The sequence below is a fragment of the Dermochelys coriacea genome, chromosome 6, assembly GCF_009764565.3.
Source record: "Dermochelys coriacea isolate rDerCor1 chromosome 6, rDerCor1.pri.v4, whole genome shotgun sequence".
Lineage (NCBI taxonomy): Eukaryota > Metazoa > Chordata > Testudines > Dermochelyidae > Dermochelys > Dermochelys coriacea.
The window spans coordinates 8,046,220-8,065,134 of record NC_050073.1 but is presented as its reverse complement, the minus strand read 5'-3'; the positions used below and the strand labels follow the sequence as shown (position 1 = coordinate 8,065,134).

General features: G+C 62.0%; 3 protein-coding genes across 5 annotated transcripts; 1 reads left to right on the top strand and 2 right to left on the bottom strand.

Moving 5' to 3' along the window:
• Nucleotides 1-768: 768 nt before the first annotated feature.
• Nucleotides 769-2,506, bottom strand: TIMM10 (translocase of inner mitochondrial membrane 10). 3 transcript variants are annotated; one of them, XM_043516323.1, is made up of 3 exons: nucleotides 2,352-2,506; nucleotides 1,839-1,963; nucleotides 769-1,082 (listed from the first exon to the last, which is right to left on the bottom strand). In XM_043516323.1, the coding sequence occupies exons 1-3, from the start codon at nucleotides 2,460-2,462 to the stop codon at nucleotides 881-883; spliced, it is 438 nt and encodes a 145-aa protein (XP_043372258.1). In that variant the 5' UTR covers nucleotides 2,463-2,506; the 3' UTR covers nucleotides 769-880. The 3 variants fall into 3 exon arrangements, with proteins under 3 accessions (XP_043372258.1, XP_038262716.1, XP_038262717.1); XM_038406788.1 differs by having other exon boundaries at nucleotides 2,301-2,462; XM_038406789.2 differs by lacking the exon at nucleotides 2,352-2,506 and adding an exon at nucleotides 2,248-2,269.
• Nucleotides 2,507-3,041: 535 nt separating this feature from the next.
• SMTNL1 (smoothelin like 1) lies at nucleotides 3,042-12,672 on the top strand. The gene is made up of 12 exons (XM_043516324.1): nucleotides 3,042-3,793; nucleotides 4,519-4,623; nucleotides 5,677-5,742; nucleotides 6,293-7,242; nucleotides 7,579-7,764; nucleotides 8,108-8,264; nucleotides 8,480-8,525; nucleotides 8,718-8,885; nucleotides 9,316-9,418; nucleotides 9,917-10,068; nucleotides 10,820-11,019; nucleotides 11,995-12,672. Exons 2-11 carry the CDS (start codon nucleotides 4,608-4,610, stop codon nucleotides 10,962-10,964), a joined length of 1,989 nt encoding a protein of 662 aa, XP_043372259.1. The 5' UTR covers nucleotides 3,042-3,793; nucleotides 4,519-4,607; the 3' UTR covers nucleotides 10,965-11,019; nucleotides 11,995-12,672.
• A 792-nt stretch (nucleotides 12,673-13,464) lies between these two features.
• On the bottom strand, nucleotides 13,465-18,697 carry UBE2L6 (ubiquitin conjugating enzyme E2 L6). The gene is made up of 4 exons (XM_038406786.2): nucleotides 18,433-18,697; nucleotides 15,146-15,241; nucleotides 14,783-14,969; nucleotides 13,465-14,389 (listed from the first exon to the last, which is right to left on the bottom strand). Exons 1-4 carry the CDS (start codon nucleotides 18,457-18,459, stop codon nucleotides 14,235-14,237), a joined length of 465 nt encoding a protein of 154 aa, XP_038262714.1. The 5' UTR covers nucleotides 18,460-18,697; the 3' UTR covers nucleotides 13,465-14,234.
• Between the last annotated feature and the right edge of the window lie 218 nt (nucleotides 18,698-18,915).

The window sequence follows — 18,915 nt, the reverse complement described above, 5'->3', positions numbered from 1 at the left end:
ACAAAGGCAGGGAAACAACCCAATTAAAATCCTGGGTTGTTAAACATGTAGCACAGCCTGGAGCTGTTAGACCAACATGGTATTAAGGGCCATGTGCTCTGCAGGGAGTAGCACGCCCCCTGGTGGGCACACAATGCACCATCAGTCCACCGTGCTTGCCAGGATGAGTTGACTGAAATAAGAGACAAACTCTTTACACAGGCATATGGGGATCTGCAGCCACCTCTGGGGTGGGCAGTGATTAAAGGGGAAGAGTGACATCCCTCTACGAGGAGTTTCGGACAGGAAGTGAAAGGTTAACTGCAGGGGTGGGGAAGTTATCCAAACTTGATCAGGATCCTGCCATTCACACACTGATCCCAGTGACAGTACCAAGGATATTTAGTGTGCACAGCAGAAGAGGAGCTGAGCTTTACAGTGCACCAGGAAGATAAGCCCCTGCCCCAGCAGCACAGCACCCCCTAGAGCTACACTGGGGTACTAAGAGGAAAAAACAGCCGGATATCAACCTGGCCTCCTGCAGAGCTGCTCCCCACGCAGGAACTGACCTCCATTAACCCATTCCTCCCATGAAGTGGTAAAAGGAAAGAACTGGGCTCTTAGCCCCACCCAGACTGGCCTGCTAAATGGGAGGGTGAGCTGGACAGGGCAGAACTGGGATCCTATCCACTCAGGGATGGAGCAAGGTGGGGGGCAGGAAAGCGGAACATCCCATTGGTGTATTCCAGCCCCTGCTCTTTGAAATGTCCTTGCAGGAAAAGACCTAGCTTATACACAACTGCAGAGGTTTTATTGATGGGGGTCACAGGGTTGAGTCCAGGATGCAATGCTGGGGCCACTGGGCCAATCATGCATGCTGTCCATGTTCAAGAGCAAACCCCTACACTGGCCCTGCCCCCTGCTGCATCCTCTTCATCAGCTCCTCATCCTGAATGGAAAGCTCTGTCAGTTTCTTGCCCATGCGCTCGTGGATGTCCAGGTACTTGGAGACGCAGCGGTCCAGGCACACAGACTCCCCCTTGGAGAGCTCTGCCTCCTTGTAGTGGGGAGGGACGCACTTCCGGTGACAGGCGTTGGTCATTCTGGGCCACAGAAGGGGAGAGCATGAGAATCCACAGGAGCCCCTGTGACCCCAGTCCTGCCTCCTCCCCACAGACCCCTCTATTATCCCAGCCCTGAATTCCCTCCACACCCTGCCCACAGTTCTGCCAGTGCCCCTGAATCCCAATCCACAACCCCTGCTATTGCAGTTCTGGGCTCTGCCAATTCCTCTCAATCCCAACCCATGGCCTTTTGATGTTCCAGTCCTCAGCTCCAGCACACCCACAGCCCATCAGTTACCCTTCATTGTGACCCACATCCCATCTTGATTTAAAACTCATCACTGATGAAGAATACACCATGACACTTGGTAAGTTGTTCCAATGGTTAATTACTCTCACCATTAGAATCTGATGCCTTATTTCCAGTTTAAATTTATCTAGCTTCAATTTCCAGCCATTGGATCATATTAGACCTTTCTCTGCTAGACTGAACACCCCATTATTAAATATGTTTCGTTTCCCATGTAGGTACTTACCAACTGATCAAGTCATCACTTAACCTGCTCTTGGTTATGCTAAATAGATTGAGCTCCTGGAATCTATCACTAGGCGGCATATTTTCTAATCCTTTAAACATTCTTGTGGCTCTTCCTCGGACTGTCTCCAATTCGGATGAAGACAATGATCCCTGCTGGCTTTCAAACCTATGACACCTCAGAAAGCCGCACTCTGCGGGGGGGAGGGGGGGGATGCAACCCTGCCCTTGACAAGGAGCTGCCGCAATGGGGTCATTACCTGTTGTACATGTCAGCCATCATCTCCACCTCCAGCTCAGCTGCCAGCTGCTGGGCCCTGAGCGGATCCATCGCGCCCCAAGTGACCGAGTTCCCGGCGTTGGGGTGGGAGGCAGTGACTTGCTCCTGGAAACACACAGAGCCTGTCAGAGCTGCCACTCCCGCCCCCTAGTGCGGTCCCCCTCATGCCCCAAGATCGCAACACCCCCCCCCCGCCAGGGCTGCCCCTGGCCCCCCACCACTACACAGCGCACCCTCCCAGGGCGGCATCCCCCCCCCCGGGCGGCACCCAGCCCCCCAACACCACCCTGTGCAGTCCCCTCCCACATCCCCAGGGCGGCAGCACCCCCCGGGCGGCCACCCCCTACACACTCCCAGGGCAACGCCCCCGCCCCGCCGGGCCAACCGACCCCAGCCAATGCACTGGGGGGGCTCCGGCCCGCCGAGAGGGCTCGCCCCGCACCTCAGAGCTGCCCCCGACCCTGTGCGGGGACCCCTCGGGGGATCACGGAGCCCAAGGGTCAGAGGTCAGGCCCCAGGCCGCCCCCTTTCTCCCGGATATAACGTGACTCGCCCCCGCCCAGCCGCCAACCGGAAACACGCCAGGAACAGGCGCTTCCGGCATAATGGGCCCCTCTCTCCTCCAAGGTACAATAGAGTCAGGTTTGGGGGGGAGAGCGGTCCACTTCCGGGATGTGGCGGACTCAGCTACCACAGAGTTACCCGCAAGAGAGCGGGAGAAAATAGGCAGGCGACTAGAGGGGCCAGTTCCAAACCATAGAGATGTGCCGGGACTGGAGCTAGAGCGGAGAGGAGCTGCCGCCGGAGGAAGGCGGGGAACCCAATTAGAGCATAGAGCTGGGGCCGGACCTAGGCTAGAACATACCGGATGGGAAACGGGACGATGGACGCAGCCATGTTACCATAGAGATCTAGCTGTTGCTAGACAAGCTAGGAGGTCTAATGACCCTAGACTAGCTGGAGGGTCAGTGGCCCACCACAGGGGGAGGAGAGGGTGTAGGGGCTCAGCCCCAGAGAGTGCAGGGGAGGGAGAGAGGCTCCTGGGTCACCTGCCTCAGGCTGGGATCCCGCAGGGCTTCGGGGACAGCGGGGATGAGAGCAGCTGGGAAGAGTGTGGGGTTGGGGGTGATCACAGCGGGGGCCTGTCAGCTAACAAGGGCTGTGGGAGACACGGGGTGGGGGTCATTGTGGGGTCTGTCAGGCTGTGGAGGTTCCAGGGCTGGGGGATGATCACACTGGGGGGCCAGCGGACAGGGGGGCTGTGCTGTTATTTGCAATATGCCCCCAGAGTCCCCTGGAACCAGGACAGGAGGGGAGTTGCCAGAACCCAGACACAGCCTGGCTCCGCCAGCCACTGTCTCCATTTGACCCCAGGCAGCACCTCCCGCCATGAGCCCTTGGGAGAAGTGGCGGCACCACAGTGTGGGACCTGGGACCGACCCCACAGCCAGTGGGGCTGGAGCGGGCCCTGTCCGATCGCCTCCCAAACACATCACAAAAACGTGCCCTACCCTGGCTGCCAGTCTTACCACCTGCCTGCCACTTACGAACGACCTGGGCTCAGTGTCCCTGTGGCAGTGCCTGTCTCTGCTGCTGATGATTTTACATGGAAAGGGGCATCTGCCTCTGAGCCAGTGATGGTCTGAGCCTCCTGCTAAACAGAGCCAGGCAGCTCGTCCTAGGCAGTGTGTATGCCCAGTTTGTCACACCCCACCACCATATTACACATGGGGAAATTGAGGCACAAAAAGAGGCAGAGACTTGCCCAAGCTCAGAATCAGGACAGAACCCAGCTCTCCTGACTCCCAGTTCCTGGCTCTACCCGTTAGAGCACATAGCTTTTGCCTTTAGAAGGGAGGCAGCAGCACAGTTGAGCCTGAGATGCCAGGGGAGGCAAGGAACGGCTGCAGGGGAGCCACCCAAGGCCTGGATTAGGTGGGACCTACCCTGTCTTTTCCTTCTGCCTCATAGATGATGCCCACATGACTACCTAGCACCCCAACATCTGGCTGGGTTGGCATGCCAGGCCCCAGAGCTGCCCTGGGGACTGAGACAGGTTCTACTACATAGAGTGGCCTAGATGCTCCACAGAGACATTCATGAGGATTGGGAGGTGGGGCAGTCTCCTTCCTGGTTGGCTGCCTGTGCAGTGGGGAGCAACCCCCAAATCCCTGATGCTCCAGCAGCCAAGTGCCTGCATCTCACGGGCTCAGGAGGGGGACCCTGCCCAGTATTTGGGCACCCCCAGCAGTGCAGAGAGGAGATGCCCTGTGGTCCCCCTTGCACTCCCTCATGGCTCTGTTAGCTTCAGCCCTGGGATGCCAAGCTGAATGGCTGGTACCCCCTGGAGCAGGGACAGTACCCTGGGGTGGAGGAGGGAGGGGCTCCAGGTGCTGTCAGGGTGGGATCCCCTGTGGCTGTTTGTCCTTTCAATTCACTCCCCATTTGCTACCTCTCAGCATGAGAGTCCCCTGCCAGGGTTAGTGGCTGCACTTCCTGCCTGGTGAGGTCCCCCCTTAGCCCCTCAGGCTCATCCCAGGGGGTCTCACCAATGTGACCCTGGGAGAGTGAAACACCCCCTCCCCCAGAGGACCAGGGGAGCTGGCATTGTGGAGGAGTATAAATGAAAGTGGCATCTGTTCCTCTCCTGGTAAAAATAGGCTGTGCTGCCCCGAGAGTGGGGCTGTGCCAAGGGCGGTGACACAAAGAGTGGGACAGACGGGGACCGAACCCAGAACCAGCCCGCCCCATGGAGCAGCCAGCAGGTGGGTGCAGCCCTAGCCAGAACCCCATGCCAGGGAGGGCCCGTAGCAGGTGTGGGGGGGAAGTGGGGCATTGAATGAACCTCTCTGGTAGGGGGAGCTGGGTCAGGCTGGAAACACCACCTACCCTGGCTTATGGGACTCAGAGTGCAGGTCCACTGCCCATTGCCCCGGCTCAGGATCCCCCTGGAATCCCCCCAACCCGCTTTCCTCTCTCAGGCACTGGGGGAGCCCCTGGAATCCCCCCAACCCGCTTTCCTCTCTCAGGCACTGGGGGAGCCCCTGGAAACACCCTAACCCTCTTTCCTCTCTCAGGCACTGGGAGAGACCATCTGAATTAAAGGCAGCTCATGGGAGCCCAGGTCTGGAATAACAGGGGCTGCAGGTTGGGATCACAGGGCTGGACTAGCAGGGGGCAATGCGGTGGGACTGAGGGGCACTGGAATAACTGGGGGGAGCCTGGGGCTGGGTAGCTGAGAGAGGTGGGTCAGAATAGAGGGGCACTGGAAGAACTGGGGGAACTGGGTAGCAGGGAACATCTGGGTGGAATTGGGGGGCACTAGCAGAATGGGGGGAGCCCAGGGTGGAGTAGCAGGGGGCAATGGGGTGGGATACAGGGGCCCTGGCAGAGCTGGGATGGAAGCCTGGGGCTGGGCTAGCGGGGGCAGTGGGGTGAGATTGAGGGGCACTGACAGAGCTGGGGGGAGCCTGGGGCTGGGCTAGCAGGGGATGGCAGGTTGCAATAGAGGAGCACTGGCAGAGCTGGGGTGGAAGCCCGGGGCTGCAGGTAATTTACCATGAGGGGGGTGGCAGGTCCGTGGTTGGCAAATCCCCCATTCCCTGGGTCTGGCAGAGCGGTAAATGTCAGGGGTATATTTAGCTGCTGAGGAGGGGGTCACCTGCCCCATCTCCAAGGTGCCCTCCCCTCACTGCAGGTTTGGAGCCTGAGTCAGAGGCCTGTTCCAGCCCCTGGGGATTGTTTAGGAGGGGTTGGGGGGTGGGGCATCTTGCTTTAAAGGGCCAGCATTCAGCCTGGCCTCCTATTTCACTTGAAAGGGTTGACAGCACAGCCAGCCGCAAGGGCACTCTCCCTGGCTGCCTCCCCAGCTCTCTCGGGTTTAGGTAGGTCCTACAGTATTTACCGCATAGTCATACCTCGCTGGTGTTCATTGCATGAACCAGGGGCTCCCGGCACCCCTCCATACCCCCCCACAAGGTCCCTGGGTGCAACCCTCCATTGCAGGGACACCCTGCAGCTCCCCTACACCAGGGGCTGTGTGTGCCCCCATTTCCTCTCCTTCCAGGTTTCCCCAATCTCTCCCCCACACCAAGGTGTCTGTGTGCCCCCCATTCTCTCTCCCCCCCTCAATCTCTCCCCCAGGCTGTATTCCCTTCCCCCCACCCCCAAGAAAAAGAACTGCATTGGAGCTGATGTAAGCTGCCTACTGCAGGCCCCACAATGCCATGGTATGGCCAGCAGAGGGTGAGCCGATGCCTCCTGCCCCCCCGCCCAAACTTGGCAATGATGGAGCTCAGGGGTGGGAGTAGACAGAGCGCTGGGGGGATCTGGTAGGCCGGTCCCTAGGCAGGCCAGTCGGGGGGGGTCTCTCACAGCCCCTATCCAGGTCTCTGCTGCCCCCATCTGACCCACATGCCTCTTGTCTCCTTCCAGAGATGGAGGTGCAGGAAGGCGCCCCTCGCCCCAGGCCGACAGCAGAGGAGCCCGGGGCTGTGGCTAAGGAGACTGAAGGGGTGGCTGGGACTGGAGCCAAGGAGGTGGCTCGGGATGGGGATGGGTTGGGGGAGAAGGGGAGAGCAGGGGATGCTGGGAGTGATGCTATGGGGGGCGGTGAGGCTGGGAGAGCAGGGGATGCTGGGAGCGAAGCTAAGGGGGGTGGTGAGGCCGGGAGAGCAGGGGATGCTGGGAGCGATGCTATGGGGGGCGGTGAGGCTGGGAGAGCAGGGGATGCTGGGAGTGATGCTAAGGAGGGCGGTGAGGCCGGGAGAGCAGGGGATGCTGGGAGCGATGCTAAGGGGGGCAGTGAGGCAGGGGGAGCAGGGGATGCTGGGAGCGATGCTATGGGGGGCGGTGAGGCCTGGAGAGCAGGGGATGCTGGGAGCGATGCTAAGGGGGGCAGTGAGGCAGGGGGAGCAGGGGATGCTGGGAGCGATGCTATGGGGGGCGGTGAGGCTGGGAGAGCAGAGGATGCTGAGAGCGATGCTAAGGGGAGCGGTGAGGCCGGGAGAGCAGGGGATGCTGGGAGCGAAGCTAAGGGAGGCGGTGAGGCTGGGAGAGCAGGGGATGCTGGGAGCGATGCTAAGGGGGGCGGTGAGGCCGGGAGAGCAGGGGATGCTGGGAGCGAAGCTAAGGGGGGTGGTGAGGCCGGGAGAGCAGGGGATGCTGGGAGTGATGCTAAGGAGGGCGGTGAGGCTGGGAGAGCAGAGGATGCTGGGAGCGATGCTAAGGGGGGCGGTGAGGCCGGGAGAGCAGGGGATGCTGGGAGCGATGCTAAGGGGGGCTGTGAGGCCGGGAGAGCAGGGGATGCTGGGAGCGAAGCTAAGGGGGGTGGTGAGGCCGGGAGAGCAGAGGATGCTGGGAGCGATGCTAAGGGGGGCGGTGAGGCAGGGGGAGCAGGGGATGCTGGGAGCGATGCTAAGGGGGGCGGTGAGGCAGGGGGAGCAGGGGATGCTGGGAGCTATGCTAAGGGGGGCGGTGAGGCAGGGGGAGCAGGGGATGCTGGGAGCGATGCTAAGGGGGGTGGTGAGGCAGGGGGAGCAGGGGATGCTGGGAGCGATGCTAAGGGGGGCGGTGAGGCAGGGGGAGCAGGGGATGCTGGGAGCCATGCTAAGGGGGGTGGTGAGGCCTGGAGAGCAGGGGATGCTGGGAGCGAAGCTAAGGGGGGCGGTGAGGCAGGGGGAGCAGGGGATGCTGGGAGCGATGCTAAGGGGGGCGGTGAGGCAGGGGGAGCAGGGGATTCTGGGGCTGGAGCACAGGAGAGGGAAGATGGGGGGCAGGGGGCTAGGGCAGAGGAAAGGGAGGCAGTAGGTGGGTCTGGGCCTGAGCCCCAGGAGGGGGCTGGAGGGGCCGAGCCAGAGAAGAAACGGACTGAAGCCGAGGAGGCCAGCAGTGCCGTGGCCAGAGAGGTGAGTGTCCCCCTGGGTCAGATGCAGTAATGGGAGGGAGGAGGGAAACCCCCCCCCACATACCTCCCCACAGGGCCAGCATGCCCAGAGGGTGCTGCGGGTGCCCATGTGCCCTCCCTGATGCTGTGGGGGCACAAGCATGCCCAGGCCATCACAAGGAGCGGCTCAGGGCTCGGGATGGGCTGTGGGACTCAACCCCGGTGGTAACCCCCAGGGCAGGTGGGTTCAAATATCACCTGAGGGGGTGGGGAGGCCATGCAGGGGAGGACAGGAGCTGGGGCTAGCAACAGGGGTCTAGGATTTGGGGGGCAGGGGTCTGTTAAAGGGCTTTGTTCCCTCCCAGGGGCATGGTGGGAGCACCTCAGAGGAACCACTGTCCCCAGAGATGGGGGGCGAGGAGGAGGCATGGGATGAGCCTGCACCCAGCTCCCCCGGCGAGGGGCTGGCCAGCCCCACAGGGGACACTGCCTTTGGGAAGGAGACTGGGGCCCCCCAGCCGGGTAAGGCCAATTGAATCAGGGAATGAGGGTGGGGGAAGAATACAGGGAGGGGACACCCCCTCACCATAGCCCCGCAGAGTCCCCCCAGCACAGCCCCCCAGTCCCCCCTCCCACTCACACAAGGTCACCCCCCCAGCACAGCCCCCCAATCTCAGATACCCAGTTGAGCTTGTGGTTTCTGTTTTTAACATCAAAACTTTGTAAATTCCTTTCAGGAGGCACCTCCCAAGGCCGAGAAGCCACTCCAGGTGGCAGCGCCAGGTGAGAGCACCCGCAGGGGTCCCCAATACCAGGATAAGGGGCTCCTACCCCCAGCACAGCACCCCCTGGTGCCAGGCAGGGAGGTGGAGGCATACAGCCAAGGATGGGGAGAGCCTGCCCCCCACCTCGCCACAACACACCAACCCCTCTCTTCCTGGCCCATTCTCTGATCCGCTTCCCACCTCTTCGCAGCACTGGAGGGACAGCCCACCAGGACAGCGGACAGAGCCCTGCACCTGAAGGAGCTGTGCCCCCCAAAGAGAAGCCAAAGAGACCAGCGCTGGATCGGAGGGAGCTGACCCGACCCCGCCTGGCACCCAGGGCCCAGTCCCGCAAGGCCCTTGTGGAGAAATTTGGGGGGTGCGCAATCCCATATTAACCTTCCCCAGGGGCTACGAATGGGCTGGCCTTCACACGAGTGGGCGGAGCTTGGAGCATAGGCCCTGGTCGGTCAACCAATGGAGAGTGCCCAGTGCCATTAAAGAGAAACATGCCAAGAGAGGGTGTAGGGAGGGGCACCTAGTCACCTGTGGAACTCACTGCCACTGGACATTAGGGGCAAAGTGCTCAGGGCAGCTCTTGTGGCACCAAGGGTACCATGGAGGTTAACCCCTTCAGCTCCTGACCCCATGCAGGCTCAGGGGCTGGTGGGACAGGGAGGGAAGGCCGAGGGATGCGGGAGGGAGGGGACCTGGCCAGTCACTGCCCCAGCTCTGGGGCTCTGCAGCAGAATGCGCATTGTTCCTTCTCTCTGTGACACTGGCCCCTCCATCCCCCCTCCCCCCTGCAGGGCAGCCAGCGGCCCTGCCCCCAACATCAAGAAGACAGGAGGTGCCAACGCCATCAAGAACATGCTGCTGGAGTGGTGTCGTGCCAAGACGCGCGGCTATGAGGTGAGAGCCTGGCAAGGGTGAGGTAGGTGCCTTTGTGGGGGTGACTAGACCTGGCCCCGGGGGGAAAGATGGCAAGGGGAGGCAGCTAGGATAGCCCCTGGGAAGCATTGGGGCAGGTGGCTGGCCCAAGGGGTACAGCATGGGGGGTTCTACCATCCCCGGGTGAGCAGCTCTGCCCCAAGGCCCTGGGTCACCAGTGCTGACTACAACATGGAGAGGAGGAAAAGCAGGAGACCGCCTGCGTGCAGCAGGCAGGCCTCTGCCACGTTGGACACAGCGCTGCCGCCCATCCACTGTGGAGATGGCTAGAGAACATAGCTGCCAGCTTTCTGCCCCAGCCTCTCTTCCTAGTGCATGGGAGGGGTGGGCAGCCCATAGGATCGGGCACCCCCAGACCCTGCAGTGCCCACAAAGAGACTAGAGGGGAAGTCCACCCTGTGCTAGTGGGGCTGACTGGCTCTCCCTCCTTGTGTCCCTACTCTACTGCCCGGCTGCCAGCATGTGGACATCCAGAACTTCTCCTCCAGCTGGAGTAGTGGCTTGGCCTTCTGCGCCCTCATCCACAAGTTCTTCCCTGATGCCTTCGACTACACGGCTCTTGACCCAGCCAACCGCAGGGAGAACTTTGCCCTGGCTTTTGCCACTGCTGAGTGAGTGCACCCTACACCTCACCCCCCAATGCCCAGGGTAGCCAGCCCCACCCAGGGAAGGGCTTCTGCCATCCATCCGACATGGGGCTTGGAGGCAGAATAGGAATCTGCAGTTGCCCAGTAGGGGTGCTGTGACACCAGGGATGGGGAGGAGCCTGCACTGTCCAGCCCCACCCTCCCCAGCAGCGGGCACTGGGTGTAGCACCCCACCCTACGTCAGCTGGTGTAGGAGACCCTGCTGGGTACTGCATCCAATAATTGAGGCTGTTAGCTAATTAGCGGTACTCCCTCTGCAGCTTGGCCACCCTGTGGCTTCTGGTAGCTCTGCCATCGCCGCCGCCCCCCCCCCAACTTCCTGAGGCCAGAGCACAATGACCCTGACAGCGTGGGCCCAGCTTCACAGCCAAACCCAATCAGGGCAGGGCACGGCCCCGCTGGGACAGGGCTGGAAGCAGCTCCAGGAACGCACCCTCCAGCCTGGACTGGACGTTGAGCCCTTCCCTAGGGCACCAGCTTTGTGGTCCCTTCCCATCCCGTCACAACAGGCACATCCCGGGCCACTTTCCCTTTGCCCACTGGCATCAAACACTGCCTGGTTTGCAGAGGGGTCATGGCTCAGGGTAGGGGGTCTTTGGCCGGGGAGGTCAGTGGGACAGCCATGCCCAGGGGACACATAGAGCAAACCAAGGGTGCCAAGCTGAGTGGCCGAGGGTAGCGCTGCTGTGCTGACCCCTTGCCTCTTGCCCCACAGGCAGCATGCTGACTGCGCCCCACTGCTGGAAGTGGAGGACATGGTGCGCATGAGCTTCCCAGATTCCAAATGTGTCTACACCTACATCCAGGAGCTGTACCGCAGCCTGGTGGACAAGGGGCTGGTGAAGACCAAGAAGAAATGAGGTGGGCAGGGGGAGCAGCCAGCTGGGGAAGCAGAGAGAGTGCCCGGCAGCATGGGTGAGGAGGGACTGCCCAGACATTCAGCCTGGCACAGGGGGCATGGGTGAGGAACTGCAGGGGGTGCTACCGGAGATGGGAGCGCTCATGTGCCCAGGGGTTTACATGTTCCATCCTTTCTACCTTCCATCTCACTGCCTACATGGGAGCGAGGGGCTCCCTGGTGCCTGGATATCACCTCCTCCCAGAGGGGCAGATCGGGCTAGGTATGGGGGAGTGGGGTGCTGCACCCACCCCAGCAGTCCAACCCCACCAGGACACCACCATGGGGCGTGTGTTCTCCCTGCAGGCCCATGTAGGATGGGGCACCTCCACCCCCGTTTGTCGGCCTAGCCCAGCCCCTGGCTGAGCTGGGAGCCTATGTCTGAACACTCCATGGGGGCAGGGTAGATGTGGGCATGGGTGGGGAGAGAGTTTCCTGCTCTGGAGAAAGGCCTTACCCCCCCCCACCCCAGAGCATGATGGGAAGGAATTATCCCCTCCCTCCCCCAACCTCCTGAATAAGAAGTGCAGGAAGCTCAGCACTGCCCCTGTGGTGGTCCCCTCCATGAGGGGGGGGGGGGGGAGGGAGAGAGAAGATGGTCCAGCAGGGCAGGGCAGTTCCAGGGGCATCTTCTCTCCACTGCCCAAGATAGGGAAAGGGGCATGGGGGGGTTACAACCTTTTCTTTCTAGTGGCCTCTTTTCAACAGAGCCCACCCCCCAGCCTGGTTCAGCCTTGTGCGCAACGACTGCTCAGCAGACCCGCTATGGGCAGGATACGCGGGCCTGGCCCCTGGCCCCTCTCCCAGCCCCTGGAGTCCTTGGCTGAGGATGCCCCAGTTAGTGGGAGACAGAGTAAGCTTCCAACAGGTGCCACTAACGCCTCGCTGGGGTGTGTGGTAAGTGGCAGGGACCCCTCCAAGGCAGAGTTCCTGAAACAAGGCCCCCGTCAGGCATTCGACTTCCACAATACATGCTCCCACTCTCCCAACAGGTCTGTCCTGGAGCTCTCCTCAAACATGGCATCTCTTCTGCTTGTAATCCTCCACGGCCATCTCCTGCCTACCCCCTTCCCAGCCCTGCAGGAGCCCCCGGCTCAAGCGTGCATGAGAGACCCTGGCAGATCCAGTAAAGCATAACTGCTCCAAGCTCAGGCAGACCAGGGCGGTTTCTTGTGGTTAGCTCGGAAAGATCAAGGGCTCCATCAGCATTGGCCACATTCCTTGGCCAGGGCGCGACAGATGTGTCTGTGGCTGCAGCCCAGTCAGGAGCGATGCCCATCAGCAGCAGGAAGTCACCTCTGCCCCCTGCCAACGCCAGATGAGCACATTTCACCATAGGGCTGGGGCCAGCGCTCCTCGTGGATCCCAGCTGGCAGCGGGTGTCTGGAATGCGTCTTTGGCTGACCGCAGTAGGGGTAGTTCTCCTGGCACTCCCAGGGTCCATTACAACCAAGCTCCCCACACGTAGGGCTACCCCCACAGCAGCTGCCTGACTCCAAGTGACAGTGAACCAGGGCTGCCTTCCTGCTGGTGCCAATGTGACAGCCAGCTGGGTACAAATGATCTTCCAAGCTCTGAAGGGCCTTGTCGAAGTGCAGGCTTCTGCTCTGGGCCTTGGCTCAGCTCTGCCAAATCCCACAGCAGGTGCTCAGCAGAGGGCCTGGAAGTCATACGCTAGTGCACAGACCCCTGCTCCCTTCCAGCCCATAACCACAGGCCCCATAGCTCTGTGCTGCCCTCTGGTGGCAGAGTCTTGTTAGTGCTAGATTGTGGATGGTCCCGACCGATGACAGCACCAACAGCAGCCACTTCCCCCAGCTCCAGGGCACAAGGCAGCAGCTGCTCAAGGGCCATCAGAGGTGGCCCTGGCCTCTGGAGGTGCAGGGTCAGGGTGCTGAGGTGACCTGCATTTAGGACAAAGTGGAGGAGTGGACCATACCAAGGGAGGAGAGAGAGGGGCAGGGTGTGATCACCCGCCTGTGAGATTTTTAATGGGCACAAGCAGCCAAAGACCTCAGTTTTATGTCCCCTGGGAATGCAGCCCCCCCTGCACTGTCTGGGGGGCCCTATAGGATCACACACATGGCTTTGGCAGCTCTCAGCTGGGCAACTCCATGGTCTGAACCTCAAGCCAGCCCATGATAACTGGGGAGGGAGGGGCTGGGGGGAGCTGACTAGGAACAGCACCCAGCTCCACAGGAACATGCTGGCCCAGGGAGCTGGGACAGGACTCAGAGCCCTTCCCCTCCAGTGTGGTGCGTGGGGCGGAGATCAGAATGATTCATCCTCAGGGCATCTGCTCCAATCCCACCTCAAAGGGGGAGGGGGGAAGTGGCTGGGGCAGGAACAGCAGGAAAGAGGAAGAGTCTAGAGATAGTCCGAGGTCCCCAGGGATTGGCCCCACACCAGCTTGTGGCGGGGGAGCAGCTGCCTGGGAAATCATCCAAGGGGGGGATCTGCACTTGGGAGTGGAGGGATCACGGTCCATTTTTATTGACCAGAAAAAGGAAGTTATTTCACACACAACCCCCCACCGACAAAGGGGCTATTTTAAAAAAAAAAAAACATTTCTCATCACACTACCAACCCAGAATCACCCTCCAGCCTGACACCCCCCCCCCCCACGCAGCCCCAGTCACCTGCCCAGCTGCAGAGCTCCTGGGGGGTATTCCCCCCCCATCACTACCTGTCTGCATGGGCTGGGTGCAGGGAAGGCATTTGGGGCTGCTCTCCCCACCCCCCCACCCTCCCCTCCAGTCTTTGCAGCTGAGGTTTTAAAGTGCCAGGCGACAAACCAAAACAAGATCAACAGAGGCAGTGGGGTTCGTGGCATAAAGCTCAGTGCCCAGGGAGTGGCCTTTGGCCCGGCCACTCCTGGCGGGCCTGGGGGCCCCCAGTGAAGATGGGGTGAGCAAAGGAGTCAATCAATGAAGGGAAGGGAAAAGCCCACGCACCCAACTTCAAAACCCCCCAGGGCTTCAGTGCCCCCTCACAGTTGAAAGGCTCCTACAAGTGACAACAGTGCTACCGTGAGGTGCTGGGTCCCCCCTTAGCCTGGGCAGGGGTGGGGCACATGCCCCAGAATTCCGTGGGGTGCATCGCCATGACAGCATGCAAGGGTGGGAGAGGCCACTTTGGCCCCACCCACTAAGTGCATAGGCCCCACCCCTGCCTGGAACAGTGAGTCTTCCCCACCAGGAGTCGGCAGCGGGGTGCCAGAGCAGGAGCAGGGTCACTCGCAGGGCCGCTTCTCACTGAATTTGCGGGTGTGATCCTCGGCATTGCGCAGGAACCTCTTGTAGTCACGGGTGAACTCCTCGGCCAGGTCGGCACGCAGCGGGTGGCCTGGCTCAGGCTCGTTCACCAACGCGATCAGAGCCTGGATCACTGCACAGAGGGGCAGGGAGGGGGTGAGCACGGCATGGAGAGGGGCAGGGTGTGCCTGCTCCTGCACACTGGCCCCGGCCCCCAGACACCCCACACAGTAGCAGCCTCACCCACCCATGCTGTCCCCTGGTACTGCCAGCTGTCCCACAGGGTACCAGCCTCACCCACCCATGCTGACTGCTGCCAACGCCACCCACCCCACAGGATACCAGCCTCACCCACCTGCACTGGTCCTGGCACATAAACTGCCCCAGCCCGCCATCCTCACTCACCCCTATAGCCACATCACTGCCACCCTTATTGTAACCCCCCAGACTCCACAGACCCAGCGCTTCTGGTCACCACCCCCACTAGCTTCTTGGAGGCATGAACATGTGGCAGGGGGGCATGTACCTTGATCCGTCTTCGTGGCGGGTTTCCAGTTCTCAGCACTGATGATGGGCAGGCAGACCTGCCCCTTCTCGTCCACATTGGGGTGGTAGATTTTAGTTTTGAAGGTGACCTTGGGGGGCTTGAAGGGGTACTCGGCTGGGAAGCTGATCTCGATTCGGAAAGCACCTTTGTTGTACGGAGGATTGTCCTGGTCATCGGGCAGGAGAGAGAGGACTGAAAGCTACAGAGCCAGCAAACACTGATCCCTGGGAAGAACTGGGGGCTTGCCCCATCTGCCTTGGACAGCACAGACCCCCCCTGGGGCAAGCAACCACTGCTGAACCCCTGCCCCCACCCCTCCAATCTCCCAGTCCCCACACTCACCGGCACCAGGAGCCCTTTCCACAGGAGAACGTTGGTGTCGTCCACCTCAATGTCCTTCAAGCAACGGGACCCAGACCTCTTCAAGTCATCCAGCTCCTGCAATGGAGAGAGCCGAGCCATCAGGGACCACACCCCGTCCCCACCTCAGAGCTGCCCCCCAATTGGCCCCAGCCTTCTGCTCACTAAAATTGCCACCCCAATAGGCCTCAGACTCCCACTTCCCCATCCACCCCCATGTAGCAGCACAAACCAAACCACCAGGGGCACCAATTCAGATCTTTCTGAGGGGAGGGAAGGGGTGAATTCCAGTTCCTTACACACATACACACCAGGAACCTGCTCTAGTCCCCACTTGTCATCCCCTCCACTGGGTAAATTTATAAGTGCAGTTGTATGACAAGGCTGCTTGTGATGGCAAGGACTGGGTTCGGCAGCCCTGGGGCTCAGTTCCAGTTTATGTCTTGTGTTCCTGATGCTCATGCTTCAGGGTTTCAGCCACAGCCATCCACAGGGGTACTGTGACCCTATGTGCTAGGTTGCAACGTCACTCACTGAAACGTGACCTGGCCACCCTCCCGGCAAGACAGAGGGACAACCGGGGCAAACCTGAGCGCTGCTGAGACCCTGCAGCCAAAGCGACGCTCCGGCAGCAGCTGCATTGATTTAGTACAGGACCACTGCTTAAAAGTGGTCAGCCATAGCCCTCCCCGGCTCCGGGAAGTATGGAGCATTGAGCAAATGTAAACACCCTGGGGCGGTGTTCGCCCATCCCGTAAAGCCCACACAACTGGGACCACTGCGAGCCACCCTCTCTCGCCCATAATCTCCCCACACCAGCGCTGCAGCAACCAAGAGCTGAGCTGGGCTCTGCCCATCTCTGCAGGTGGCCCAGGCACATTTCTCAGAAACTCACTGAAAGGAGGGGGGGACACAATAAACTCACTTCCTGCTCCCAAAGGCAAATAAACAACAGAGCCTCCTACTGCTAGCAACCCAGCCGCTCACCTCCCCCTAGTGGGGCATCCCAACTCCCAGGGACTGGAGGGACCCTTGGGTTACCCAGTCTCCCCACCTCACTCTACTCTAGGGCTCCCCTCCCCAGAGAGAGTCCACTCCCTCAGCTCAGCCCGCATCCCCTGAGGCTCCCCATTCATCCTCTCCCTGCACTTTTGGTTTCCAAGAAACCAGCCAGGGACTTCCGTCCGAGGCAGCAGCCATAGAAAGTGAAAGCACCTGCCTGGTCCTGACACTTACTTTTAGACATTGCTCTATTAAATTAAATGCTTCCTTTCTTCCTGCTTCATCCTCACTTCGACCAGAACCACCCCGCCCTCCCCTCCCCCACAGCTCCCCCTCCATGGCAATCTGGCCTGGATCCTTTGTAAAGCTGGCACCACCAGGGTCAGCATGGTGCATTTGTCCGAAGTTGGCCAAGACACAAAGGGTGAACTTGTGTGTCATCCCCCAACACCTTGCCCTAAGGGGGTCCAGGGCCCCACTTGTTTCTGTAGGTCACTCCAGCCACCCCACCCCCACCAGCGTGATTTTGATACATTACAAGTCATTATTTTAAATCTAGGTTTTATTCCCGTCTGGTCATGGGGTTGGGCAGCCAGATGCTGACCAGAGCTGGAGACAACCACCCAACCCCCCTTGCACAGGGATCACAGCTTTACCTTTGATCCGGCTCCAGGCACATGACAAGCAAAGGGCAGGGGCAGGTGTGACGGGATGGGGGGGTGGAGGGAGAGACACAGGAAGGGGTTAACCTCATTGCAGGGGGCCTTTGGCGCCACAACGGGACCTGGAGCCACAGCAGAGACCTAGGGTGGGTCCAGCACCCCCCGGGCTAGCCAAGGGCACCCAAACAAAAGTGAAAGTAATGCAAAGCTCCCACCACAGCCTTACCTTGTGTCCCACAACCAGCCCCCTCACCTCACCCAGCCGCACACCCTGCAACTCCCCAGCCCCCCAACTCCCCAGCCCGGTCCCGCCATCATCCACAGCCCCCAGGCGCTTCATCCCAGCCCCCAACTCCCCCCCCCGCGCTTCATCCCAGCCCCCAACTCCCCCCCCGCGCTTCATCCCAGCCCCCAACTCCCCCCCCCGCGCGCTTCATCCCAGCCCCCAACTCCCCCCCCCGCGCTTCAACTCCCCCCCCCGCTTCAACTCCCGCCCCGCGCGCTTCATCCCAGCCCCCAACTCCCCCCCCGCGCGCTTCATCCCAGCCCCCAACTCCCCCCCCCGCGCGCTTCATCCCAGCCCCCAACTCCCCCCCCGCGCTTCAACTCCCCCCCCGCGCGCTTCATCCCAGCCCCCAACTCCCCCCCCCCGCGCGCTTCATCCCAGCCCCCCACTCCCCCCCCGCGCGCTTCATCCCAGCCCCCAACTCCCCCCCGCGGCTTCATCCCAGCCCCCAACTCCCCCACCCGCGCGCTTCATCCCAGCCCCCACTCCCCCCCCACGCGCTTCATCCCAGCCCCCCAACTCCCCCCCACCGCGCTTCATCCCAGCCCCCAACTCCCCCCCCGCTTCAACCCCCCCCCCCGCGCGCTTCATCCCAGCCCCCAACTCCCCCCCCGCGCTTCATCCCCAGCCCCCAACTCCCCCCCCCCCCGCGCGCTTCACTCCCAGCCCCCAACCCCCCCCCCCCCGCGCGCTTCATCCCAGCCCCCAACTCCCCCCCCGCGCGCTTCATCCCAGCCCCCAACTCCCCCCCCCGCGCGCTTCATCCCAGCCCCCAACTCCCCCCCCGCGGCTTCAACTCCCCCCCCCGCGCGCTCATCCCAGCCCCCAACTCCCCCCCCCGCGCGCTTCTCCAGCCCCCAACTCCCCCCCCACCCAGCGCGCTTTCATCCCAGCCCCCAACTCCCCCCCCCGCGCGCTTCATCCCAGCCCCCAACTCCCCCCCCCGCGCGCTTCATCCCAGCCCCCAACTCCCCCCCCCGCGCGCTTCATCCCAGCCCCCAACTCCCCCCCCCCGCGCGCTTCATCCCAGCCCCCAACTCCCCCCCCACGCGCTTCATCCCAGCCCCCAACTCCCCCCCCGCTTCAACTCCCCCCCCCGCGCGCTTCATCCCAGCCCCCAACTCCCCCCCCGCGCTTCATCCCAGCCCCCAACTCCCCCCCCCCGCGCGCTTCATCCCAGCCCCCAACTCCCCCCCCCGCGCGCTTCATCCCAGCCCCCAACTCCCCCCCCGCGCGCTTCATCCCAGCCCTCCCCCCGGGCCGGTGCGATCAGCCCGCGGGGGGCTGGGAGGGCCAGAGACCCGGCCCGGCCCCCGCACCTTGCCCACTCTCCTGCTCGCCGCCATCTTCCCAGCCCGGCCGGCTCAGCGCGGAGCAGCGACTCTGCGGGGCGGTGGCTAGAGAGGAGCCGCCCCGCGGCCGTGCACCAGCAGCGGCCCCCTCCCCCCCCGGACCGCGGCGAGGGGCGGGGCTAGAACGCTCCCTCTCCCCCGCCTCCTCAGGGATCACGGAGGTGGGGTGTGGAGGGGCTAGAACGCCCCCTCAGGGATCATAGAGCGGGGTTGGGGGCTAGAGTGCCCCCAGGCCTCCTCAGTAAGGCCGCCAAGCCTCCTGGCTTGGCCTAGGGCTGCCAACGTTCTAGGGTCGCGACACCGAACGCTCTAGCCCCGCCCCTTCCCTGAGCCCCTGCCCCCCCCGCTCATTACATTCCCCCTCCCTCCCTTTCCCTGGGCCGGGGCCGGGGCCGGGGCGAGGGCTCTGGGGTGGGGCCAGAAATGAGGGGTTCAGGGTGCAGGAGGGAG

Excerpts from the sequence above, each read along its gene's own strand:
- SMTNL1 (XM_043516324.1), top strand. Across the intron at positions 5,743-6,292 it reads CCCAGCTCTCTCGGGTTTAG|AGATGGAGGTGCAGGAAGGC; the intron begins GTAGGTCCTACA and ends GTCTCCTTCCAG. Across the intron at positions 8,526-8,717 it reads ACTCCAGGTGGCAGCGCCAG|CACTGGAGGGACAGCCCACC; the intron begins GTGAGAGCACCC and ends ACCTCTTCGCAG.
- UBE2L6 (XM_038406786.2), bottom strand. The coding sequence starts at position 18,459 with ATGGCGGCGAGCAGGAGAGTGGGCAAG. Across the intron at positions 14,970-15,145 it reads GGAAAGGGCTCCTGGTGCCG|GACAATCCTCCGTACAACAA; the intron begins GTGAGTGTGGGG and ends CCCGATGACCAG. Across the intron at positions 14,390-14,782 it reads CGCCACGAAGACGGATCAAG|TGATCCAGGCTCTGATCGCG; the intron begins GTACATGCCCCC and ends CCCTCTGTGCAG.
- TIMM10 (XM_043516323.1), bottom strand. The coding sequence starts at position 2,462 with ATGCCGGAAGCGCCTGTTCCTGGCGTGTTTCCGGTTGGCGGCTGGGCG. Across the intron at positions 1,964-2,351 it reads GCCTGACCTCTGACCCTTGG|GAGCAAGTCACTGCCTCCCA; the intron begins GCTCCGTGATCC and ends GTGTGTTTCCAG. Across the intron at positions 1,083-1,838 it reads ATGGCTGACATGTACAACAG|AATGACCAACGCCTGTCACC; the intron begins GTAATGACCCCA and ends TCTGTGGCCCAG.